Raw genomic sequence first — 21,658 nt, 5'->3', positions numbered from 1 at the left:
ATATACATATTGCATTCATTAGACGGAGTTTAAAGAATCTTTTTGTGAGCACTTTTTAGTATTCAACTCATTTAAGTTTACTAAGGTCTGTTGTTATAAATTATTTTATTTTTATAGGTTCATAATCATTTTTCTGTCCCTGTTGACATTTATTATATGAAGCCTTCGTTAAATGAAGTAGAATGGTGTGCGTGTGCAGAACCAAATAAAACTGAATATATCCCTCTACATGCTGTTTATACATCAACTAGTGAACTGTTTTTCAAGCCTAAAAACCTTGATCCATCGTAAGTCTATTTTATGTTTTAAACAGTGCAATAACAGGTAAAAAAGAGACTAAATTACTATAAATAGATTAATTATATTTTATAAAGCAATTTTTTTTTTACTATTATAAAAAGTAGATTTTATTGTGTGACAGGTTTTGTTAGTAGTACAGGTATGATAAGAGTTTAATGTCTTTTAAAGGTATAATATAAGATTATGTTTGAAAATGTATGAACATTGTGTTAAAATGTATTATTGTCACTTTTAAATATTTTAAATACATTTTTTTATTAATTTTTGATTATTTTGATACATTTGTAGCCCAGAAAAACAATTCCTGAGCAAAAAAGCTTAAAATCAAATTTTAAAAAAAGTATAAATGTATGAAAATTCCATTCATTTATTAGTTTATTCATAACAGATGAAGTGTGCTAAACATGTAATACCTTATAATCGTAATACTATTGATTAAAAGTAATTATGTCGTAGAAATAATTTTTAGCCTGTTATTTTAGTTGAAGAATTTTTTCTTTATAGAAATGCTTTTAGAAAGATTGTTTTTAATACTTTTAATAGTACTTTCATATTATTCTGTGGACCATAAAAGTTGGCTACCATTCAACGATGAATGTTGATAGAGATCCTGCTATTCTTGTACTATTGAATTTTGAAGTAATTGAAGATTTTATTTAATAAAGAATCAGCATTCAACCCATTTTGTTTCTGCACTTTGTGAAAAGGCTTTTGTTGATTTCTATTATTTTGTTAGGGCCTCCCATTTTGCTGAAAATTTTGTTTAGAGTGCCATGAATACAAATAATTCTTGGTAGGTAATTGTTCCAATCTATTACTGTGTTGTAATCTTATGCGGTTGACCATATCATGTGCATTTATACTCATTTTTTTTGATGATTTTTTTTAATCCCAGTTTGAATTTTGGATATTTGAAAATAATCCACTGCAGGCCTCAAATATTAATCATTTTATTTCAAAATGCAAGGGAAAAAATATAGCAGTAAAAGTTTATTTGTAGCCTTTTTCATAAAACAGAAGGTAGATTATCAGGAATCAATTGAGTTGCATCAAAAGAAAGTTCTGATGTTATAAGTGTTTTGTTACGCTTACCCCTAATTGGTGCTAAATTGCATTGCTTGGTGACAATTTCACGGTCCATGGTATACTATGTAAGTAAATATTTAATTATTAATTTTGTACTAATTTTCAAAATAATGTTGAAATCTCCATTCAGACCTTTTAAGACATTTGTTTTGTTGATTTGAGTTCTAAAAGATTTTATCGCATAATTTTTTTCCAGAAATCTTCATACACTATTTAAAAGTTCTATAATTTTTATTGAAAATTTTCATAATGTCGGTAAAATTAATTGAATTTATCATCATTATGACTACAGTTTAAATGGATTTTTTCTTATTATTTCTTCTGCCTTTAAAAGAACTTGGGGTATGCAAATAAAATATTAATCATATTTATTAGACTCTTCACTGGTTAAGCGGCTGCACAATGCTGGTAATAATTTGTGACAGATTTGCTTCTGCCATCTAAATGGCTGGCTGCATGAGTTTTTGTGTTTTCCTTATGTGTAATATAAACATAAAGAAATTACCCACAGACAATAATTCATAAATTCATAAAAGTATACCTTCCTTACATGCCTTGCATGTTTTGCCATTATTAATTAATCATTCTTTTATTTATTACACAATATTTCTTTCTTTCCTTTAATACATAGGTATCTGTAATCCCAATTATTGTACAGCTAATTTTATTTTTGTGCTGTAACTTTTTCCAGAATTGTGCTAGTTATGTTCACACACATATTATTGTTATAGCACAGTTTGAAAGAGATTTGTTTATTTTTTACTTTGTATAACTAAGTTTTTTTTTTTTATTATTTTTTTTATGAATAAAACAGCTGTGATTTTTATGTGTTGTTGTTGCTAATGCTCCCATCTCTGACCTATAGTCAGCTCAAATCCACGAAATTCCTCATGGCAAAAAGCACAAGTATATGCCTGCACTTGGGAACAGCCATGAGCACTTTACAAGTGACAGTGCGATTTAGCTCAGTTCTTCCCCTAATTTTGATGGAGAGCACCAAGGTTGGACGAGGGTCTCTCACCCCTCTTCCCTCATCACCAATCTCTCAAAAGGACTTTTGGCTCACTGCATATTTAGAGTGCCCTCATGCCACACAGACATACGTTTACAAACATCCATGTCTTCTCTGGGATTTGAACCCGGGCCTGCATCTTAACATCACGAGATGCTACTGCGAATTTGCATACATAAACGATGCTAGATAAAAAGTTAAATCAGTCTTGACTTCCAAGCGAGGACTGGCTGCATCAGTCTCATCACATCTTTGACTGTTCTGTGTTTTAACCAAAACACAGCAATTTTAATCCTAAATCCGTCCAATGGAAACCAAAACAATAAATTTTAAATGCCCAAAACTATTGAAGAAAATGCTGCTAAAACTCAAATTTAAATTTTGTCTACAAATCGGTGAAATAATTGATATTATCGGAAAGGCACACTTAATTGCATTCATTCAATTCAATCATAAAAATGGTGTAATTAATCATTTTTATGTTGTTGCGAGCTATCTCATTTCACGACAGGGAAACATATTTTCACTGAAATTAATTTGTATTTACAAGGAATTAAAAATCTTATGGAATTTGTGCGTTTACATTTTTACAAACAGTGCCCTAATTATAATTGTGTTTATAAAAGGATTTGTAGCACATGCAAGGAAATAAAATGCAGATATATTAGATACCCATTGTTTTTTGTATTGGGAAATACACATTAAACTATTAACATAAATTGAAAATAATGCTGGAGCAATGTGTTAAAATTACTAATTATATGAAATCAAGACCTTTGAAAAGTTGCCTATTTAATCAGTTTTGCCAGGTTGTGGATTCTAAACATCATTATTACTGCACATGGAAGTTAGATTATTGTCCAAAGGAAAAGTTGTATCTCGCTTGCTTGAATTAAAAAGTGAACTAAAGATACTTTTTGAACAAGATAATAATAATTTTGTTGATTTGTTAGATTGCAAAATATGATGTACTAAGCTAGCTCACTTATCTGACATTTTTTAGTAACATAAATGCAAGGGCCAAAAGAAAATATTTTAACATCAACTGATAAATTGCTGGGGGGAATTAAATATTATTACAGAATAAAGCACTAGAAAATAATTTAGAAATGTCTAAGTCAGTTTCAAAACACTATTATAAAATAATTCATAAAATAGTATTGATCATTTGGCAGTACTGCAGCAAATAAGTGTTTGTTACTTTTCAAATTTAAAAATAACAAAATTTTAATCAAATGCAAAATCCGTTTGTGATAAATGACACATTGACATATGAATTAACTTTGCATAAAAGAAGTTATCAAAAAACGCCAATCTCAAATTTTGCATTAAATGTAATTTGTAATTATCATTAAATAAATATTTTGTTTGTTTTATAATATTTTATTTCTTATTCGTTGAAAATTATTATCATATGCTATTGATACAAAATACATTTTAGGCACATCAATCATTTAAACAAGTAAAATTCTTTTAAATTTATCATATTTTTAGCATACTGCCAAATTTTTTAATTATTAAAGCATACTGTGATGAAAAAAGGTTCAGAACCAGAGATCTAAATTAACACAAACTGAAGCTATCTTGGATAATTGAGAACTCGCATAAAAATGAAGGCACACCCATTTGGAGGAGGGGTGAAAGTTAGTGAACATAAACATTTTATTATCATATGATGTGGTATTGCTTTTAGGCCTTCTTTCCTGCACTGCCCTGTTGGATGTTATGAAAAACAAAGAAAATGCATATTCACATTCATTTTGGGGTATATCTTATAACTTAAACCGTACATTTAATGTATATAATACTAATTTATTGCATTCACAAATTTGTGTTTTTGCATAGTGCTAAACTCTAGTTCATCAGGGTGCTACATGAGTATTGTTTTACATTATGTGTTTCAAACTTTTTTTCTGTTATTTTCAAAGAAAAATGTCATGTTTTCTGTGTATTGAAAAATATTCTTAAAATTCTCTTTCAGTTACACTCTTTCTCTTCCTCCATTTGTATGGAAAGATTTAACAGATGATCCAAGTACTCAGAAAGTTGTTCATTGCAAAGATAAATTAGGCATTTCCAAGCCTTTTTATTTAAGTGTATGTTCAACACTTTTTGCTCTAATTTTATATTTAAAACTAGATTTTTATCACTTCTTGATGCATTACCATTATGTATATTTTAGGTTGCTGGTGAAGTTGAGCGAATATATTATGAAGAAACAAACAGAAAAACAATGGCCAGTTCTTTGTACACATTGAATCTGAATCCTACAGTAGTTTTGAGGAATCTTCTTCTATACCCAATTAATTATTCCATACAGGTATGCATATTATTATTATTATTATTTAAGATTTTTAGCCTTGTTTAAATGAGCAGTTTCTGATTATTTTAAATGAGCAGTTTCTGATTATCTCATTTAGTCTGGGACAAACTGCCAAATTATTCACCACCCCCTTTTTTTTTCCATCTCTTTTTCTTTTTTCTAGATATACAGTTTTCTAGATAATAATGTAATTTCTAGATTTCATATAAGTGTTATGTTAAGGTAGCAGAATTTCTTTTGCTTGTCTAAAATATACATTGACAAGCCAAAACATTATGACCATCCCCACATTTTTCAATGAATTCAACTGAATGATGTGAATGGTATTTAAGTGCTGCTGAGGAAGGTAAGGTATCATTCTTGCACTTATTTTTGCAATTGATGGGAAAGGCTGCTGATCTAAGTGAATTTGATAAAGGGCAGATTGTAATGGCCTGAAGACTCGGAATGAGTATCTCTGAAACTGCATGACTGGTAGATTGTTCATGATTTGCCATTGTTAATATTTATGCAAAGTGGATAAATGATGGTTTAACCAGCAGTAGATGCTAAGGTGTTGGATGTTCATGCATCATCAAAGAAAAAGGATGTCGGAGACTCTCCTACTTGGTACAGCAGAATTGCTGCCAGACAGTGGCTCTGCTAACAGCCTAATATAATGCAGACTAGTGCAAATATTTTGGAATACACAGTTCAGTGGACGCTGTTGGATATGGGGCTGCACAGCATATGTCCCACTCGTGTACTTCTGTTGACCAAATGTCATTGTTAACTATGCCTACAGTGGGCTCAGCAGCATCGAGACTAGACCTTGGATAAGTGGAAAACAGTTTCCTGGTCAGATGAACCACGATTTCTCATTCATCACATCAATGGTTGTGTCATAGTTTGCTGTTTTCTATGTGAACAGTTGCTCTCACCTGTATAGCAGGTCATATGCAGACTTGTGGCAGAATATTATGCTTTGGAGTACATTCTGATAAGTGGCTTAGGCATCCTTATTTATGATAAAATAGATCATGAAAGCTGCAGACTATCTGAACAAAAGTGTGGATCTGTTGCATCTTGCATGTCATCTGTCTTACCAACTAGAAATGGAATTTTCCAGCACAATAACACCATATGTCATAAGGAACAAATTGTGAGGAGCATAAGGATGAGTTCCAATTAATGTCCTACTCACCTAACTCACTGTATCTTAACCTGATAGAGCACATCTGGGATGTCATGGAGCGGCAGCTCGGAGGCCACCATTTTGGAATATCTCGAATTTGTGTGTCTGCTGCTTAGACATTTAGTATAACCTGTATCCAATCATCTACCAAGAACCTGTGGCATCTATGCCAAGGTGACTTGAATGCATTATTGAGTAGGTGGTCATAATGTTTTGGCTCTTCAGTGTACAGGTAAATAGCTTTGTTATTGCTACATCTCAATTTATTGCAATATAACTAGTTGTTCATTATCTCATGACTTTGTAGCAAAATGTATGTTTTTTATGGTTATCAAACTTTTCTTATCAAAGAAATATTTTTTAGGTAGCCAGTAGAACTATAAAAAGGATTTTAATCACTTATTTTCAAACATTTTTTAGGTAGCCAGCAGAACTATAAAAAGGATTTTAATCACTTATTTTCAAACATTTTTTAGGTCAAACAAAAATTAATATCCTCCTTTAATAAAGAAGTAAATATTGCCAGCTTAATCTGTTAAACTTGATACTGTTAATAATTAATGCATTTCAACTTAAAAATTTGAGTTTGGGAATGTTAGAGAACAGCAAACTGAAGGACTTTGTATTTTCTCTTTGAACTAATTTTCTCATAAATGAAGTGCCTCTCGTATCTTGTTATTGATTTTTTTATTCTATCAAGTAACAGTTTTATTTTTCAGTTTTTCTTAATTATCCTGAAACTACGTATGAGTTTACTTAGCATAATACTTTAAATAAATTAGATTTAAATTCTCTTGACTATAATTCTTATGAAGTACCAGTCTAACTTTCATTTTGTCTTATTTCAAACAAGAAGCTAATCTTAAATGCTGCATTAATTCTATTTTTGATTTGGAAGTCTCTGCATATAAATGTGTTGTTGGAATGTCTGTGCTGCACTGGCCGGTTTACCAGCTTGCAGGAAATAGTAAAGAACAAGGCTGGTATACTATGCAGTTGTTTATATAAGGCCATATAAATGACTACCTTTTTTACTGAGATGGATACAAATTGCCGAATTATAGTAACCATGCACATGTTTTCATGTGTGATAAATGTTTCTAAACCAAGAATTTTTCTGTAACCCTTTCACGGCCTTGACGTTCAGAATGAAATGCTTTGAAAATGGCTGTGTTGTTAACTAACAGCTCCCTCCAAATCATTGCTTTCACTTTCGGGCTATAAGATGGGCCTAGCGTGGTATGTTTGCTTTTTTTCTACCATGATGGGTAAGCCATAAAATGACTTCCCCGCTAATGAATAGCAAGAACTTGCTGCATTAGTTTCATATCTCATATCTCTTTTTACGTGAACATTTGTTTCATTAACACCTAACTTCTTGAACTTTTCTGAAGTTATTTTGATGCATTTTAGCTTCCATGCTTGTTATAAATTCTCGATTATTTAGCATGCTTGATTGGGAAATATTTTTCAATTAAATAGTTTGATTAAAAACATGTCATTAAGATTAAGGAGAGGAAAATTTAAAATTTTAAAGAATTGTTTTTTTATAAAATAAGCTTTACTCATAAAATTCTTAATGAAACAAAAGCAAAAAAATTATTTGTTGTTTAGTTTATAAAAACAAGATATTAAGTAAAACTGTTTAAAAAATTTATATAGTCTAGTTTTATATCATCAATGATAAAAACATAAACACTTAAATAATGAAAACAAATAATCATATCGCACTGTCAAAAGTACAAGCCTTTAAAAATTTGTAAAGGATACCTTATTATTCATGCTATATAGTTTTAGATGTATTTTGTAAAAAAGAAATATTTAATTTCTTATTCCCATTAAACTATGTGATAAATTATTTTTCTCCTTTTAATTCATGAGTTTTCTTCTTATTATTTTTTAATTTCTTAAACTGTTTTGAAACAAATTTTTAACATCCTTTCTATATACATTCACTTTGTAACAGGTAACAAGTTTCTTATTTCGTTAGAACCAGTATAAAGTCTTTATCATAAAACACCAAGAAGAAAGAGTTCTTTTTTTGCTATATAGGGTCATTACCTATTGTCATCAGGGTTATGTGGATGCTTATCCCCTTAGGCGTTTTTAGGATGAAAGAAAGACAAAAATCCAGTCTAGCCATTCTTATTGTACCTTTTTAATCTAACAAAAACACTGGCAAGCCTTTATTCAAAGGTATATTTAAAATAAAAAATTTCCATTATGTCCCATTAAGGATCCTTCATAAACGAATGAAATAATTTTGGACAAACTGTTGAATTAGTTATGCAATTTTATGTTTACAAATAGGACTTTCTATCATTAATGAATACTATTCTAATATACTGAGCTTGCGGATGTTAATGCTCAAGGCGCAAGCATGACCACCTTTTTAATCACTTATTTTCAAAAATTTATTAGGTCAAACAAAAATGAATATCCTCTTAATACAAGCAAAATCATTTGCAGTGACATATAAAACAGATAATAATGTTTATAAAGTAGGTTGAGACATTTCGACAGCGATTCCAAAATTTTGATGGGAAAGTAATTAAATTAGCAAGAAGTCATAATAAATGTTAATGGAATAGAGACATAAGCAAAATTGTTTTTCATGAAATATGTAAAATAGATAATGATGTATATAATGGGGGTTGAAACAGTTTTTATTTGATAGTAATGATAAAAAATTTGGTAGAAAAGTAATTGAATTAACAAAAAGTCGTAACAAAATAATGCAATAAAATAATATGCAACATTATGACAATATCAGGGAGATTGCTTTGAAATTTCTATGAATTTAGCAATTAAGTAGGCTAATTTTTCAAACTGCTTTCAGGCATAATGAAAAGGAATAATTTTTGCCAAACTTTAGATTCGTCAAACATATCTCAACCCTGAAGTTTGATGGCAGAAAAACAAGAACGCTTTTGATTCTTCAATATGTCAGTAGATATAATTATGCAAATTTTTAAGTGCCACAACTTAAATGTATTCTCTTTCTTAGGCCAGTAGATAAACCATCAGTATTTGCATTACCTCTCTTCATAACTGCATTTATGCTTGTGAAAGATTTTTGCATAATATATCTCTGAGCATATATTTTTGAGCCTGGGGTTTACCTTGAACTCCCAGGTTCAAAAACATTTACTCTCAATCCAAAGACCTTTCTCCTCTCTCTAGCAAAAGCATATAGAACTACTCCAACTAGTGCGCTACAAATAATAGCTGGCATCCCCCCAATAACTTTATACTCGTATCTCTAATAAAAGAAGCAAATAAAGTAAGAATATCAAAACTAAGAATTCAAAGCGTAATGAATAATAATGTATTTCAACCCCCAGACATTGAAGATCTAAAACATAACTTAGAGCTGCATCCTACACATTTTTACACAAAATCACTATTGGGAAATTCTGAACTCAATAAATATGAACTAACCATGTAGAGATTGTTCGGAATCTGAAGCAGGTGTCGGTAGTGCATATTGTGCATTCTGAAAAAATTCAAGTATTAAAAACTGGAATATTTGTTTAAACAATAACAACTCAGTTTTTTAGGCAAATATTTTTGCAATTAAAGAAACCATATGTTTCGCAAAAGAACTTTCTAAACCATCCTTAATTCTCTCATAGTGCATTTGGTATTCAAGCCATAATTGGACACATCTGGTTGATCGCCTATTGTACAAGAAATTCATATTCTACTTTCTAAATTTCAAAACACTAATAGACCACATTTTAAATGGTTTAAAGCACACATTCATAATAGTGGCAACAAACTCGCAGAGAGATGAACTAGCAAAAGAGGCAGCAAACAATTCTTCCCTTCAAAATTACTCAATTCCATATCCAATATCATTACTAAAAACAAAATTAGAAACAGAATTAATGCAATTATGGAAGCAAACCTCGACTGAAGCAACAACCGGCAGAAGAACTTTTACTTTCATATCAAATACCTTCAGATCATTAATATCTACCAACCGTTGAATTAAAATTTTCCTAACAGCTCATGGTACATTTACAGAATACCTTCAAAGATTCAGACTTCACCATACAAATCTCTGTACCTGTCGGAATGAAGGCACAATAGATCATTATCTCTTTCACTGCAATCTTACTAAAAATTAACACCTTAAAGCATACTATTTAACTTCTGCTCAGTTATGGTTTCAACAATTATTAAAAAGTAATATTCTAAGAAATCATCTTCAAAATATAATAAGTTATATCTCTGCAAACATCGATAATCTTAAAGGAACTTGAAATCATATTATTCTATGTTCATTTACCTTACTTTATTACTTACTTTTTAAAAATACATTTCCATGCTTTCGCTCAAGACCATCTTTATTTAAGTACATCTTCAAGATCTCCCAAGCTCAGTCAAGAATTTAAGAATATTTTCCAACTCCATCTCCTTAATATATTAATCTCTACATATAATCTTAAATATATTAATAAAGTCTCAAGTCAAGATTATTATTTAAGACTTTTACTCAAGAACTCTCTATCAAGAATTTCCAAGAACTTTTCATTTAAGTCATCCTAATTCATGCAAATACTATTTCTCATCAACTTTTATTCAATTACTGTTCTTCACTCTTCATAATCAAAAACTGTACTCTTATTCTATACTCTTTACAAAACTTACATTCTCAGCCCCTACTATTCTCATACATTATGTTGTTTGTTCATTTTCAAAATTTGTAATGATCTTCTTAAGTATTTACTTCTTACGTATTTATGTTTCATTTGCTTACATATTTATTTAGGTATTATATATTTAATTTAAAAAACAATTTTTATATAATTTTCAAAATTCTAATACTATATTGACTTCATGCCTAACAATGTATTTAGGCTATTATCTAATTCTAAATTTTTAATTTTTATTTATTGTATCTATTTATGTGTTTATTTATTTATTTCTTGATATTTAATTTTTATTACATAATTATCAAAATTTTAAAATTTTATTGTATTTTATATGTAACAACATAGTTGGTAGATGATTCCATCAGTTGACTATAAAAGCTGAATGCCTTAAAGGCAGTGCAGCTGTTCATCTGATGGTAAATAAATAAATAAATAATATGTCTCCCTCCCCAATTGACAGGCACAAATCATCATATAGATGTTGGCTACTATAGGCCAGAAGTGGTGGTCACTTTATTATGGAGGCATCTAATGGGTGGGCCACTTTTACCCCCTATGAAGGGACAGACAGTTACAACTATGCCTTCTCTGGGATTCTGTCTGGGCAGGTTGCATAATATGCAGATATTATGCATTTAAATGAAATGTGTTCATGCAAATTCAAAAGATATCTCTATTGATTACATTATTAAAACTGCAAAAGCTATATTTTTTAATGAGCTATATATAGCATTTCAACATTTGAATTAGTGAAAATTTTGTAATTTGCAAGTTTTTTAAGATTATAGAAAATATATGAATATACATATGAGCACTACAAAAGAGGCACAAATCATCATATAGATGTTGGCTACTATTAAGGCCAGAAGTGGTGGTCACTTTATTATGGAGGCATCTAATGGGTGGGCCACTTTTACCCCCTATGAAGGGACAGACAGTTACAACTATGCCTTCTCTGGGATTCTGTCTGGGCAGGTTGCATAATATGCAGATATTATGCATTTAAATGAAATGTGTTCATGCAAATTCAAAAGATATCTCTATTGATTACATTATTAAAACTGCAAAAGCTATATTTTTTAATGAGCTATATATAGCATTTCAACATTTGAATTAGTGAAAATTTTGTAATTTGCAAGTTTTTTAAGATTATAGAAAATATATGAATATACATATGAGCACTACAAAAGAGGCATTTAGAATTCACTTGAAGTTGGATCCCAGTAGTATTTTTAAGATGGAATCTGATTTTAAGAGGTAAAATCAGATTTAAGTAACATAAAATAAGTATAGGAAATTAAAGAGAAAGTATTTTGTTTGGTGTAAAACATATTACATATTAAAAGAGTGACAATTTAAGCCACTGATATGCAAGAAGTTCAGTGAATTAAGTTAACAGTTTTTGTTTCTCAATATAATGACCCTTTCTCATTAATAAAATGCAAAAGTATGTTGTTATTTATTTTTGTATTCTATTGGAAATCAATTTTCAACATAATTAACTTTTCAGCAATGGCCTTTCTAAGATATTTAACAGTAATGTCTAGTGGTATAATGAAAAAGGGAAACTAGTTTCTAATTGAATGTAAAAATGAGTTAACTGCATAACTTGCCATTTTATATATGAGGAAAGTGATTATGTTTAGAAATAAATTTATTTCAGCTACTACTTTCCAAATTTAATGCAAATTTTGTATTTGAAAGAAAATTTTTCATGTTTTGGAACAAATAATTTTCCAAAACAGCAAATCCAGAAAGTAAAATGGGTGAACAAAATTAAAAATTGGGCAAAAAAGCAGTCACAAAAAGGCACAAGTTTTGAATAAATTCTATTAATTTTGAGGATGACTATACATAAGTCCTTTAAAGTGTGATGGATAGTGAACCTAATAGTCAGTAGAGTTCTAAGCAAGTGACCTCTGTCATATGATAAGTAGCTATTGATACTATCATCTGTGAATGATGTAATGCCCTGAAAAGGATAAATCTTACGTACGTCTTTCGAAGTTAGAAATATTAGGAGCTGATGCATTGCAGAGTACACTGAATGTCTAGATAAATAAATTATAGTGTAAAGTTACTAGTTTGAGCAATAAGTAATAACTAATAAAAATGCGATGTGAATACCACATGACTTCTTTGTACTGCCTATTAAATTATACATATTTTTTCATTCCATTTACTAAAATCTATACTAATCTAAGTTGGTATTTTGCATAATTCTAAATTTTATACATTTAGATGCTTTCCTTTTTGTTAGGTAAAAGAAAAGTTTCATATTATGTGATGGGTGTCAGACAAAAAGGTGTCAAATGACACTGTGGGTATAATTGAAGTCTTTATTCACAAATAATTACCAGATGCTTGAGCACATCTATTCCACTGTTTCACAAGTCGAAAGATTCCCTGTTTCCAGAATTTTTGTGGATGTGACAGGAGGCAGTCCTCTACTGTGTCTTTCAGTTCATCATCTGAGTTGAAGCACTTCTCTTTGAGATGTTTTTTAGTGAACCAAGCAACATTGAAGTTGCAGAGCGACATGTCCAGGCTGTTGAAGCTGCTCCCATTTGAACTTGGCCATTACCCTTTGACCGTGGAGACTTGTAGACACGTATTATCGTGAAGTAGAACCACTCTATCTGTGAGCAGCTCAGGGCATTTGCTGTGTCACAATACACTTCATTGCTAATGGTGTTTTCGTGCAAAAGAAATTTGATAAGTATCAACACAGATGTCGAAAAAGACGGTGAGCATCATCTTGCCTGCTGAGGGCACAGCTTGAAAATTTTTAAGGGAAGACCATGATGTATGCTGTCTTGCTTTGTCTTAGGCTCACAGTGATGGCACCAGCTGTTGTTACCCGTGACAATCCGCTCTAGGAATGCAGAGTCTTCATTGATATCGGACCATACACAGTTCCTTTTGCAATTTGCTGATCTTCTACGGAATCCACTGCACGGGCACCTTTTGGTAACACAACCTGTCATGCACAATTGTCCACACGGTTCCAACACTGCCCCTCACCATTACTGCCAACATTTGCATTGTGACATGCCGATCACTTCTGAGCAGATCGTTCACTTTGTCGATGAGTTTGGCGTGATTACTGTATTTGCCAGATCTTGTCTCAGGTCATCATTCAAATATTTCAGCCCTTCATGAAAATGGGCACTCCACTTTCTTACTGACTTGTCAGATACTCAATCTCCTCTGTATATGGCTGCCAACCAGTGATGAATATCGGCCGGTTTAACCCACTCTATAATCAGAAATCTGTAACACCTCACTGCTTCTCAGTCATCAAATTTTGCAATGTGAACGCCATGATGTCCTCATACACACTGCCGCGTCAATTGCACGGAACATATAGCTGCCTGCTTCTATCCTGCATCATGTGTGGGTACCTGCACCTGCACACAAACTTGCTGGGCATTACATTCATGTCCTTAGATGTCTCACTACATTGTCCCAAATTGGCATGTTGAAATTTCAATTGGTTTGGTTGTTATGACATTTCAGACCTTTTTATTTGAACACCCTTCATAATTACAATAGTTTATTGCTGTCACATTTGCAGATTGGCTCTAGTGTAGAATTGGGTGCCTCTTCGATTAGCAACAATTTTTTTTTTTTTAAATTTTGGCGATGAAACCTCACTTCTGATTACCATGATAGTTTTTACTTTGTTTTAGCTTCCTGATTTTATTTAAAGTAAAATAGATTGATGTGTACATGGACAAATTTAAGGCAGTACACAATGCCTAGTTTGTGCAATTCTAGGATTTTTTTAAGTGAAAACAGATTGATGTGTACATAGACACAGAATTTGTGTAATTCTTTGACTTCTTATTTTGGTTTTGTGTAGTGGCCATCTTGAAATTGTGCCTTCCTGGCGCCGATCATGGCGTCAAAAAAGAATCGCCAAAAAACAAGGGGCACCCAATTGTAAACTATTACCTGCAGATTAATGAGGTTGAACAGTATTATGGTAGAAAAGAATAGTTTCCTTCGATAAACTAAGAACTTTTGCTTGATTTTACTGTTAAAATGCTCCAAAATGTTAACTTTTCAAATGGTAAAAATGAGTAGTACCATAGAATGTTTTCTGTACTCTCTTTTGATTAAATGACAAAAATTACATTGCATACATCTCCTAAAATAGTGAACATAATCTTTCCAACTAATGGAGTATTTATTTATATTAAAGATGTATCTGTGCACATACTTGAACTAGTTGCTTTGACTGTTACATCATTTCAGGTTGATAATGCTGCAGATATTTATCGTCAACTTGTATACAGCAGTGGGAAATTTCATTTTTTAGCAGTTTCAAACCTTATTTGAAGGCATGCATCCATTCACATTTTAGTTGGATTGCGAGCAAATGTAACTCTCCTTGTGAATAGCTGTTTTTGTGCATAATGTGTGTAATTAATGGAAATACTAGTGGCCTAAGAACTTGCATACACTTTGAATTGTATATTCTTAAAAACCACATCATGTTTACTATTATCATTATGAATTTCTTATAATTTTAACATTTCTAGAATAATAATTGAGTATAACTAGGTATTCAGTGCTGCATACTTATTTAGCCCTGCTGAAAACCACTTTTAAATCATTGTAATCAAAAGTGCTGATTTGTTGTAATATTTATCAAATTTAGATTTAGCTGTTGCTTTTCTGTTTATGTATAACGCAAACAATAACAGAAATTGATTAGCTAAATTAGTTACCAGTCATAGACTACATGTTGAATTTATTTACTCTTTAATATATGTGCTAGCAAAGTGTGTTAGAGTTGAAAGCATCATCAACTTCATTATGGTGGTACAATAGCTTGGATTTTTTCAATGCCTTACTTACATACACCCATAACAAACTGAAATGTTCCCAACAAAATTCATGAAAACTAGTGGAGTAGGGATTCAATCTGCACAGTACATACAAAATTAACACCAAGTAAGGTGGTTTTTTTTTTTTTTTTTTTTTTTTTTTAATTCCTGTGCTGAAGCATATATGACTGAAAATTAGAAGTCTTCAAATTGAAATTTTTTAATTAAGTGCTTTTGGTCAAATAGATATATGAAATGTTTTTTAAGAACTGTGCTTAAAAATTTATATGAAAATATTATTTTGTTATAAAATGGATGTTTCCTTTTAAAATGTTTGTTATGGCGTATATCCTAAATGTGTCAAGGTTATATTAAAAATAAAATTTTGAAATAGCTATACAGTGTAAACAGAAGTTGTTCAGCAGATAAAAAATAACAAAGTAAAACAACAGGCCCAAAACTGTGTAACAAAGTGAAAATTGTGTGTTTATTAAATATCTGTCTATTCGTATCTTTGTGGATTCATAGGTTCTAATTTTATGCATAAAAAATTAAGTCCTTAAATATTTGTATATATTTTTTAATGAAAAAATATTTTTACTTCTTTGTTTTCAATATTATATCACATTTTGCAAATTAGAAATGAGATTTCTAATTATCTTTCCCATTGATGCAATTTATTTAGGGTGTTGATGTGGATTATTCTCTCACTGAAGGAGAAAGTTGTGACTTATGGGCTGTTGATTTGGATAAAACTGGCCTTGAAATTAGAGTGAGTATCATATTACAACTATATGCATAAATTAAAACTTTTGTCTTATTTTTAGATTCGTGTATTAAATAAAAATCATATAATTTTCAATATTTTATCCAAAACTTCAGAGAAAGTATATTTGTTTGGACTGCTGCATTAAGCAGAAAAATACTGTATTTGACAGCATATAAGACACACTTTTTTCCCTAAATTTGGTCTCAAAAAAGTTACCTGCATCTTATACATGAAGGACACAGGTTAACTTTCAATACTGAATGCTATTTTTAGCCCAGATAAAGGTCTAGACACACATAACTCTTTCTACATCTGCCATAATTATTTTGCGCATGCGTGAAATATCTGTCGCCAAAAAGCGCCAAAGCTCGAAGCTGATGTCGAAGTTCGAACAAGTTCGACGGTCACATTACGTCTATGGAGCCTTTCCTTCTTTACATAGAGTTTCTTTGACTGAGCTGACACACATGTCGGTATTGGTGCTGCTCTGTATAAACATGTCAGTATAGGTGCTTAAAACTGTTTGTTTAAAAAAAAAAATACCCTGGAAAATATGACTACAGGAAACAAAAGATTAAGCTATACAGTTCTGTATAAACCAGGAGTGTTAAACTACGCCAAAGTGCATGGAAACAGAGCAGCAGCAAGGCATTTCGGTCCACCACCTACCGAAAAAATGATACGTACTTGGCGACTGCAGGAAGATCAACTGAAGACTGCTAAAAAACAAAAACATAACCTTCGATATCCAGCTCCATCTTGGCCTGAACCTGAAAAGGCCGTAAAAATGTGGGTGATAGATAAGAGGAAATCTGGGATAAGTGTTTCAACCAAAATGATAATCAATGAGGTCAACGGATTTGCAGAAAACGTGGGAATCGGAAAATTTCTGGGCCTGAGGGCTGGTGCTACAGGTTCATGAAAAGGCAAGGCTTATCAATGCCACAAAAACAACTATTGCACAGAAAATGCCAGCAGATTATGACGAAAAAATACTAGCATTTCATAGGTTTGTTATAAATGCATGCAAGAAAACTTCTTTTGAATTCGGTCAAATAGATAATATGGATGAAATTTCACTCGCATTTGATGACATCCAGCAAGACTGTGAGTATTAAAGGGTCTAAATCAATAACCATAAAAACCACTGGTCTTGAAAAAACCCGATATACGGTAGTTCTAACACGTTGTGCTGATGGCACAAAACTACCACCGTTTTTCATATTCAAAAGAAAAACTTCCAACGGATGTAATTGTTCATGTTCATCTGAAAGGCTGGATGGAGGAAGCTGGAATGAAGTTGTGGTTACAGAACGTATGGGCGATGATGATGATAGTGAAAAGGATTTTTATGGTTTTGAAAGTGATTAAAGTCTAATTTCGTGATAGGCAACGTTTTCCTTAAATCTGTGTTTTTTGTTGTTTCTGCTTTATTTTGTATTATGTTTGATTGCTTGCCGTTCATTCATTTATTCATTCATTATTGAAATTTACATATGTTCAAAATAGCTTGCCGTTTGTTAATTATCCTTAATGAAAATATGTTTGGGAATTGCATTCAATGATTGTTTATTTGGCTTTTACGAAGCGTGAGGACTAAAAGAAACCACATTTTAAGTTAGTGTGGTACCACGCTGTCGCACAGACTATTGAAACTTTTTTCCCATGTGTGTGGCCTTCTAAATAAGGATGTGTCTTATATGCCGTCAAATACGCTACTGTCAAAAGTTATGGTCCGTGATTTAACTTCCATTGCCTTTTATCTTTTTAGAGTATTATCATATAACATTGTGTTTAATTATATATATATATATATATATATATAAGCCCGACTACAAGCTTTCGACTAACTGAAAAGCTTAAGTAACTGGAATACTTTTGAATTTTAGAATTTTTTTTCTTTTCTTTTTTTTTTTTTTTTTTTTATGTAAAGTTAAGCAAATAAGAGATTTGTAACTCCATTATTAACTGCTGTTTATCTGCTATCTAATCGCATTTTGGAAAAAAAAAGTAAATAAAATTTGTGTATTGTCTCCGATGAAACAGCATGCAGTAGAGAATTTTCAAATTTATGTGATCTTAGCATCAAGAAAAGTGTGACTTATGTGAAATTAATAACACTGACTGTGCAGTTAAAAACTATGACAAGAAATTTAAGCTTTTTGTATGTTAAGTCCATAACTTTTATATGTTGATTAATTAATAAAGAGCAAGCTGTACTTTAAAAATTTTGCCATAATTACTACACAAATTTGGTGAAATCTTCACCAGTTTTCTTACTCAACAGAATTTCATAACTGAATATGATGCTTTACTGAAGCGCTTATGTCTGGAATGCCCTTTTTTCTTTCAAAATCTCACTTTTTATATAGGGATTTAATATTCAAGTTGTTAACAATAAAATTATTCTTTATAATTTTAGACTGGAAATTTTTTGTCTCATTCTCACTTTTCTGCCTTCAATTGCATTTTTTGTATGGTTAATTATCTGAATTTTTGCATAACCGGAATTAGGCATTTCCTAAGCATTTTGTATAGTTTAGCTTTTACTGCATATATTATTTCAATTTATATTCTAATTTGCTATTTATTTCCATATTATGCGATCCTAAGAATGATTTCTGAAGCAGCAAAAACACAAATGCTCTCTCTGTAAAAAAAAAAAAAAAAAAAAAAAAAAAAAACTTTTGTAAAACATAAGGTCTTTTAGAATATGTGTAATATCTTCATGTAAATAGAACATGTCCACACTTAAAGGCCTAAATTGCGATACATTAAAGATTTTTTTAATTGTAATGTATTTTAAATAAATAATTTTCCTCCTAAAAATGCAATAAAAAGTATTTTTTATAGAAAACTATAATACTTTTTAATGTTTGTGAATGTGCTATAGTATTTATAGATGTTTATGAATCTTACATTAAAAACAATATAAATTGTATAAATTTTTATCCAAATTACTTTTATTTTCTTTTAGTTGAACAACTATTTGGATAGAAATTGGGTATGTTATAAGGTTTTAAAAAGCAATATAGAAGAACTCAGTGTATGGGTTTTTGAATCAGCTCATACTGAAAGAACATTTCATTTGGTTAGTATGTTATTTCTTTTTACTTAAATGTTGTTGTATGGATTTACGAAATTTTTATTCAGTACAGATTTATGAAATTTTTATTCAGAAATCATACATATAACAATTATTATTATTTTTTTTTTACATTTAAATCTCAGGAATATATTTTTTTAAATTTTATTAATTATTTTTTATTAATTTTGTTATTTTATTTATTTTGAATAAAACTTTGGAAAACTCTTTAAATATCTGCATGGCTTAATTTCTGAAATTAGATGTTATCCAGAGACTATGGAAGGCCATCATAAACATTAACCAGAAATGAACAAATAAAATAATGGTAAATAAAACATTAATGAATATTTAATATTCAATAAAACATAAAGGAATGAAAATAGCTACAAATAAAGTTATGACAAATCAATACATAGTAAATTAATGTATCACTAAAATTGAATAAAAAGTGAGTAGTTAATGATGACAAGATGTGATACTGAAGATGAGAGAAAGATAAATATTATTTTAAGTAGTATTTCCTGGAGCCAGAATAAAATTGCTTTTGTATTTGCTGTTCTTATTCATTTAAACCCGTTTTAAATGGGAAGGGAAGACCTTGCTTTTTTTCATTGGTATGGTAGTATGGATAGTGCTGGCAAAATCATGAATACTTCTTTTTCTGAAAATATCAAATTTCAGAATGCAAATCCGGAGTTTTATGTATAGTTTACTCTTCTGAGGGAGTTTTATGCAGTCAGTGCATAGTACCAATGCTGATTTTACTAGCTACTAAAAAAATGCTGCAATAATGAAAGAATTATCTGTATTGTTACTCAGTTTTGCAAAACTGGAGCTCATTTTATTTGAAACTCTGATATGCTCTCACTGGTGTTATGATTTCATTCGTTTTACCCTTTCAGGATGGGTGTGCCATATACACATTCCCTAAGAGCGTCTCTTGCATCCACACATCACTAGAGATTGCATTCAGAGGACGGGTGATGCGTATATGCATTTTAAGCTGGAACGTTTTTCTGGAGGCCACTAGATGGCATCCTATGTCTATTATTTTTGAAATGAACACAGTTTTAAGTTCCTGACCTTGGGTTTGATATATTCTGCCTGACTTTGGTATTTTATTCATTAACTGTTGCGAAGGGGGAGGGAAAGCGTAAACAGAGGTGGGCTCTTTAAATTCCCGCATGCTAATATAAACATTCGCATCCAGTTCCTTTTTTTTTTTTACTTTTTTCTCTTTTAGGGTTACTATGTGGGGTTCTGTTACGTTTTGCATTGCCTTCAGATACATTTCCGTTTCTTTTTTTATTTCGGATGCCTCACCTCCAGTCTATTATGGCAGGAAAGCGCTATTTATCAGAGGAAGAATATCCTCGTATGCTTAATGAACAATTTACTAACACAGATGAGAGTGATGATTAATTTTCTAAAGCGTTAGAAAGTGATACTTTTTCTAAGAATTAGAAAATACTTCTTCGTGCTTCGAGATTTACCGCACTCAGTCTTCATTTTAAATTTTGTTACTTTCTTACTGTAAATAGTCTTTATTGTGTTGTTTTATTAGTTTTAAACTTTATTGATGGATTTTATCAATTAAAATTTTGGAATAATTTGAATAGTGCTCCTGAAAATTATTTTACAAGATAGGCAATTTTTTAAGTATATTTTCATGTAAAATAAAGAAAAAAAGTTACAAAGTGCTAATTTTAACATATACAAGAGCTCAAGTAATAATCTAAAATGATACCAAAAATTACGATACTAGAAGGAAAACTTTTTTTCTTCTGATTTTTGTTTAATAAAATTAGGTTTAGCGATGCAAAACCTGAGCCCTGTACGGTGACTGCCTTTGATTCCCTTCCGTATCGCAAGAACATCTTAAACAAAAGTGCGCCGTCCCAGTTCAGAGGCTGTGGCTTTTGAGCACAAAGGCTATGGCCAAATTTAAACCCTGAATATGTGCAAACAAATGATTCATGATAATAGTAATACACATGTGCTGAAAAGGTGAAACATTCAATGTAACTTGCTTGCATGGTTTAACAGATATCCAAATTAAAACAATGTTATTCCAAATACACTGGCATCCAAAAGTTAAGAAACAGCATATATATTTGTGTCTAATTTGAGAATGAAGCAACATAGAAATAAGAAATTTAAAGGACCAATTCAGGAAACAGTTCTTTAATGAATGTGACATAAAATGTTTATAAAGTTCAACACAAATATGAATTACAACCTAAATTACAATCCAAGTTTGTACAACTTATTTTTCATGTTAAAATTCAATAAAAAGCTTATGATTAATATTTTTAGGAAAGTGTAAGTCAGATTGCATATACTTATTTATGCATTGTTGTAAAATAAGAAGGGAAAATGCATGAATATTAAATTTTATTCTTAGCTTGGC

The 21,658-nt window shown here is 30.7% G+C and overlaps 1 protein-coding gene across 8 annotated transcripts in view; it reads left to right on the top strand.

Annotated features, from left to right (window-relative positions):
• The window catches only part of Vps13 (vacuolar protein sorting 13C), a 334,969-nt gene that overhangs the window by 171,463 nt on the left and 141,848 nt on the right, over positions 1-21,658 (top strand). For all 8 annotated transcript variants that reach the window (XM_085815349.1, XM_085815348.1, XM_085815353.1 and 5 more), the window contains 5 exons: positions 118-287; positions 4,380-4,494; positions 4,581-4,718; positions 16,077-16,163; positions 19,138-19,251. In XM_085815349.1, coding sequence (XP_085671475.1) covers positions 118-287; positions 4,380-4,494; positions 4,581-4,718; positions 16,077-16,163; positions 19,138-19,251 — 624 coding nt within the window. The remainder of the gene's footprint in view (positions 1-117; positions 288-4,379; positions 4,495-4,580; positions 4,719-16,076; positions 16,164-19,137; positions 19,252-21,658) is intronic.

Source organism: Stegodyphus dumicola, chromosome 4 (genome assembly GCF_044657685.1).
Source record: "Stegodyphus dumicola isolate Sdum_Otavi_A_Nest chromosome 4, ASM4465768v1".
Classification (NCBI taxonomy): Eukaryota; Metazoa; Arthropoda; class Arachnida; order Araneae; family Eresidae; genus Stegodyphus; species Stegodyphus dumicola.
Note: the sequence above shows the minus strand (reverse complement) of the source record. Positions and strands in the feature narration are given on the sequence as shown.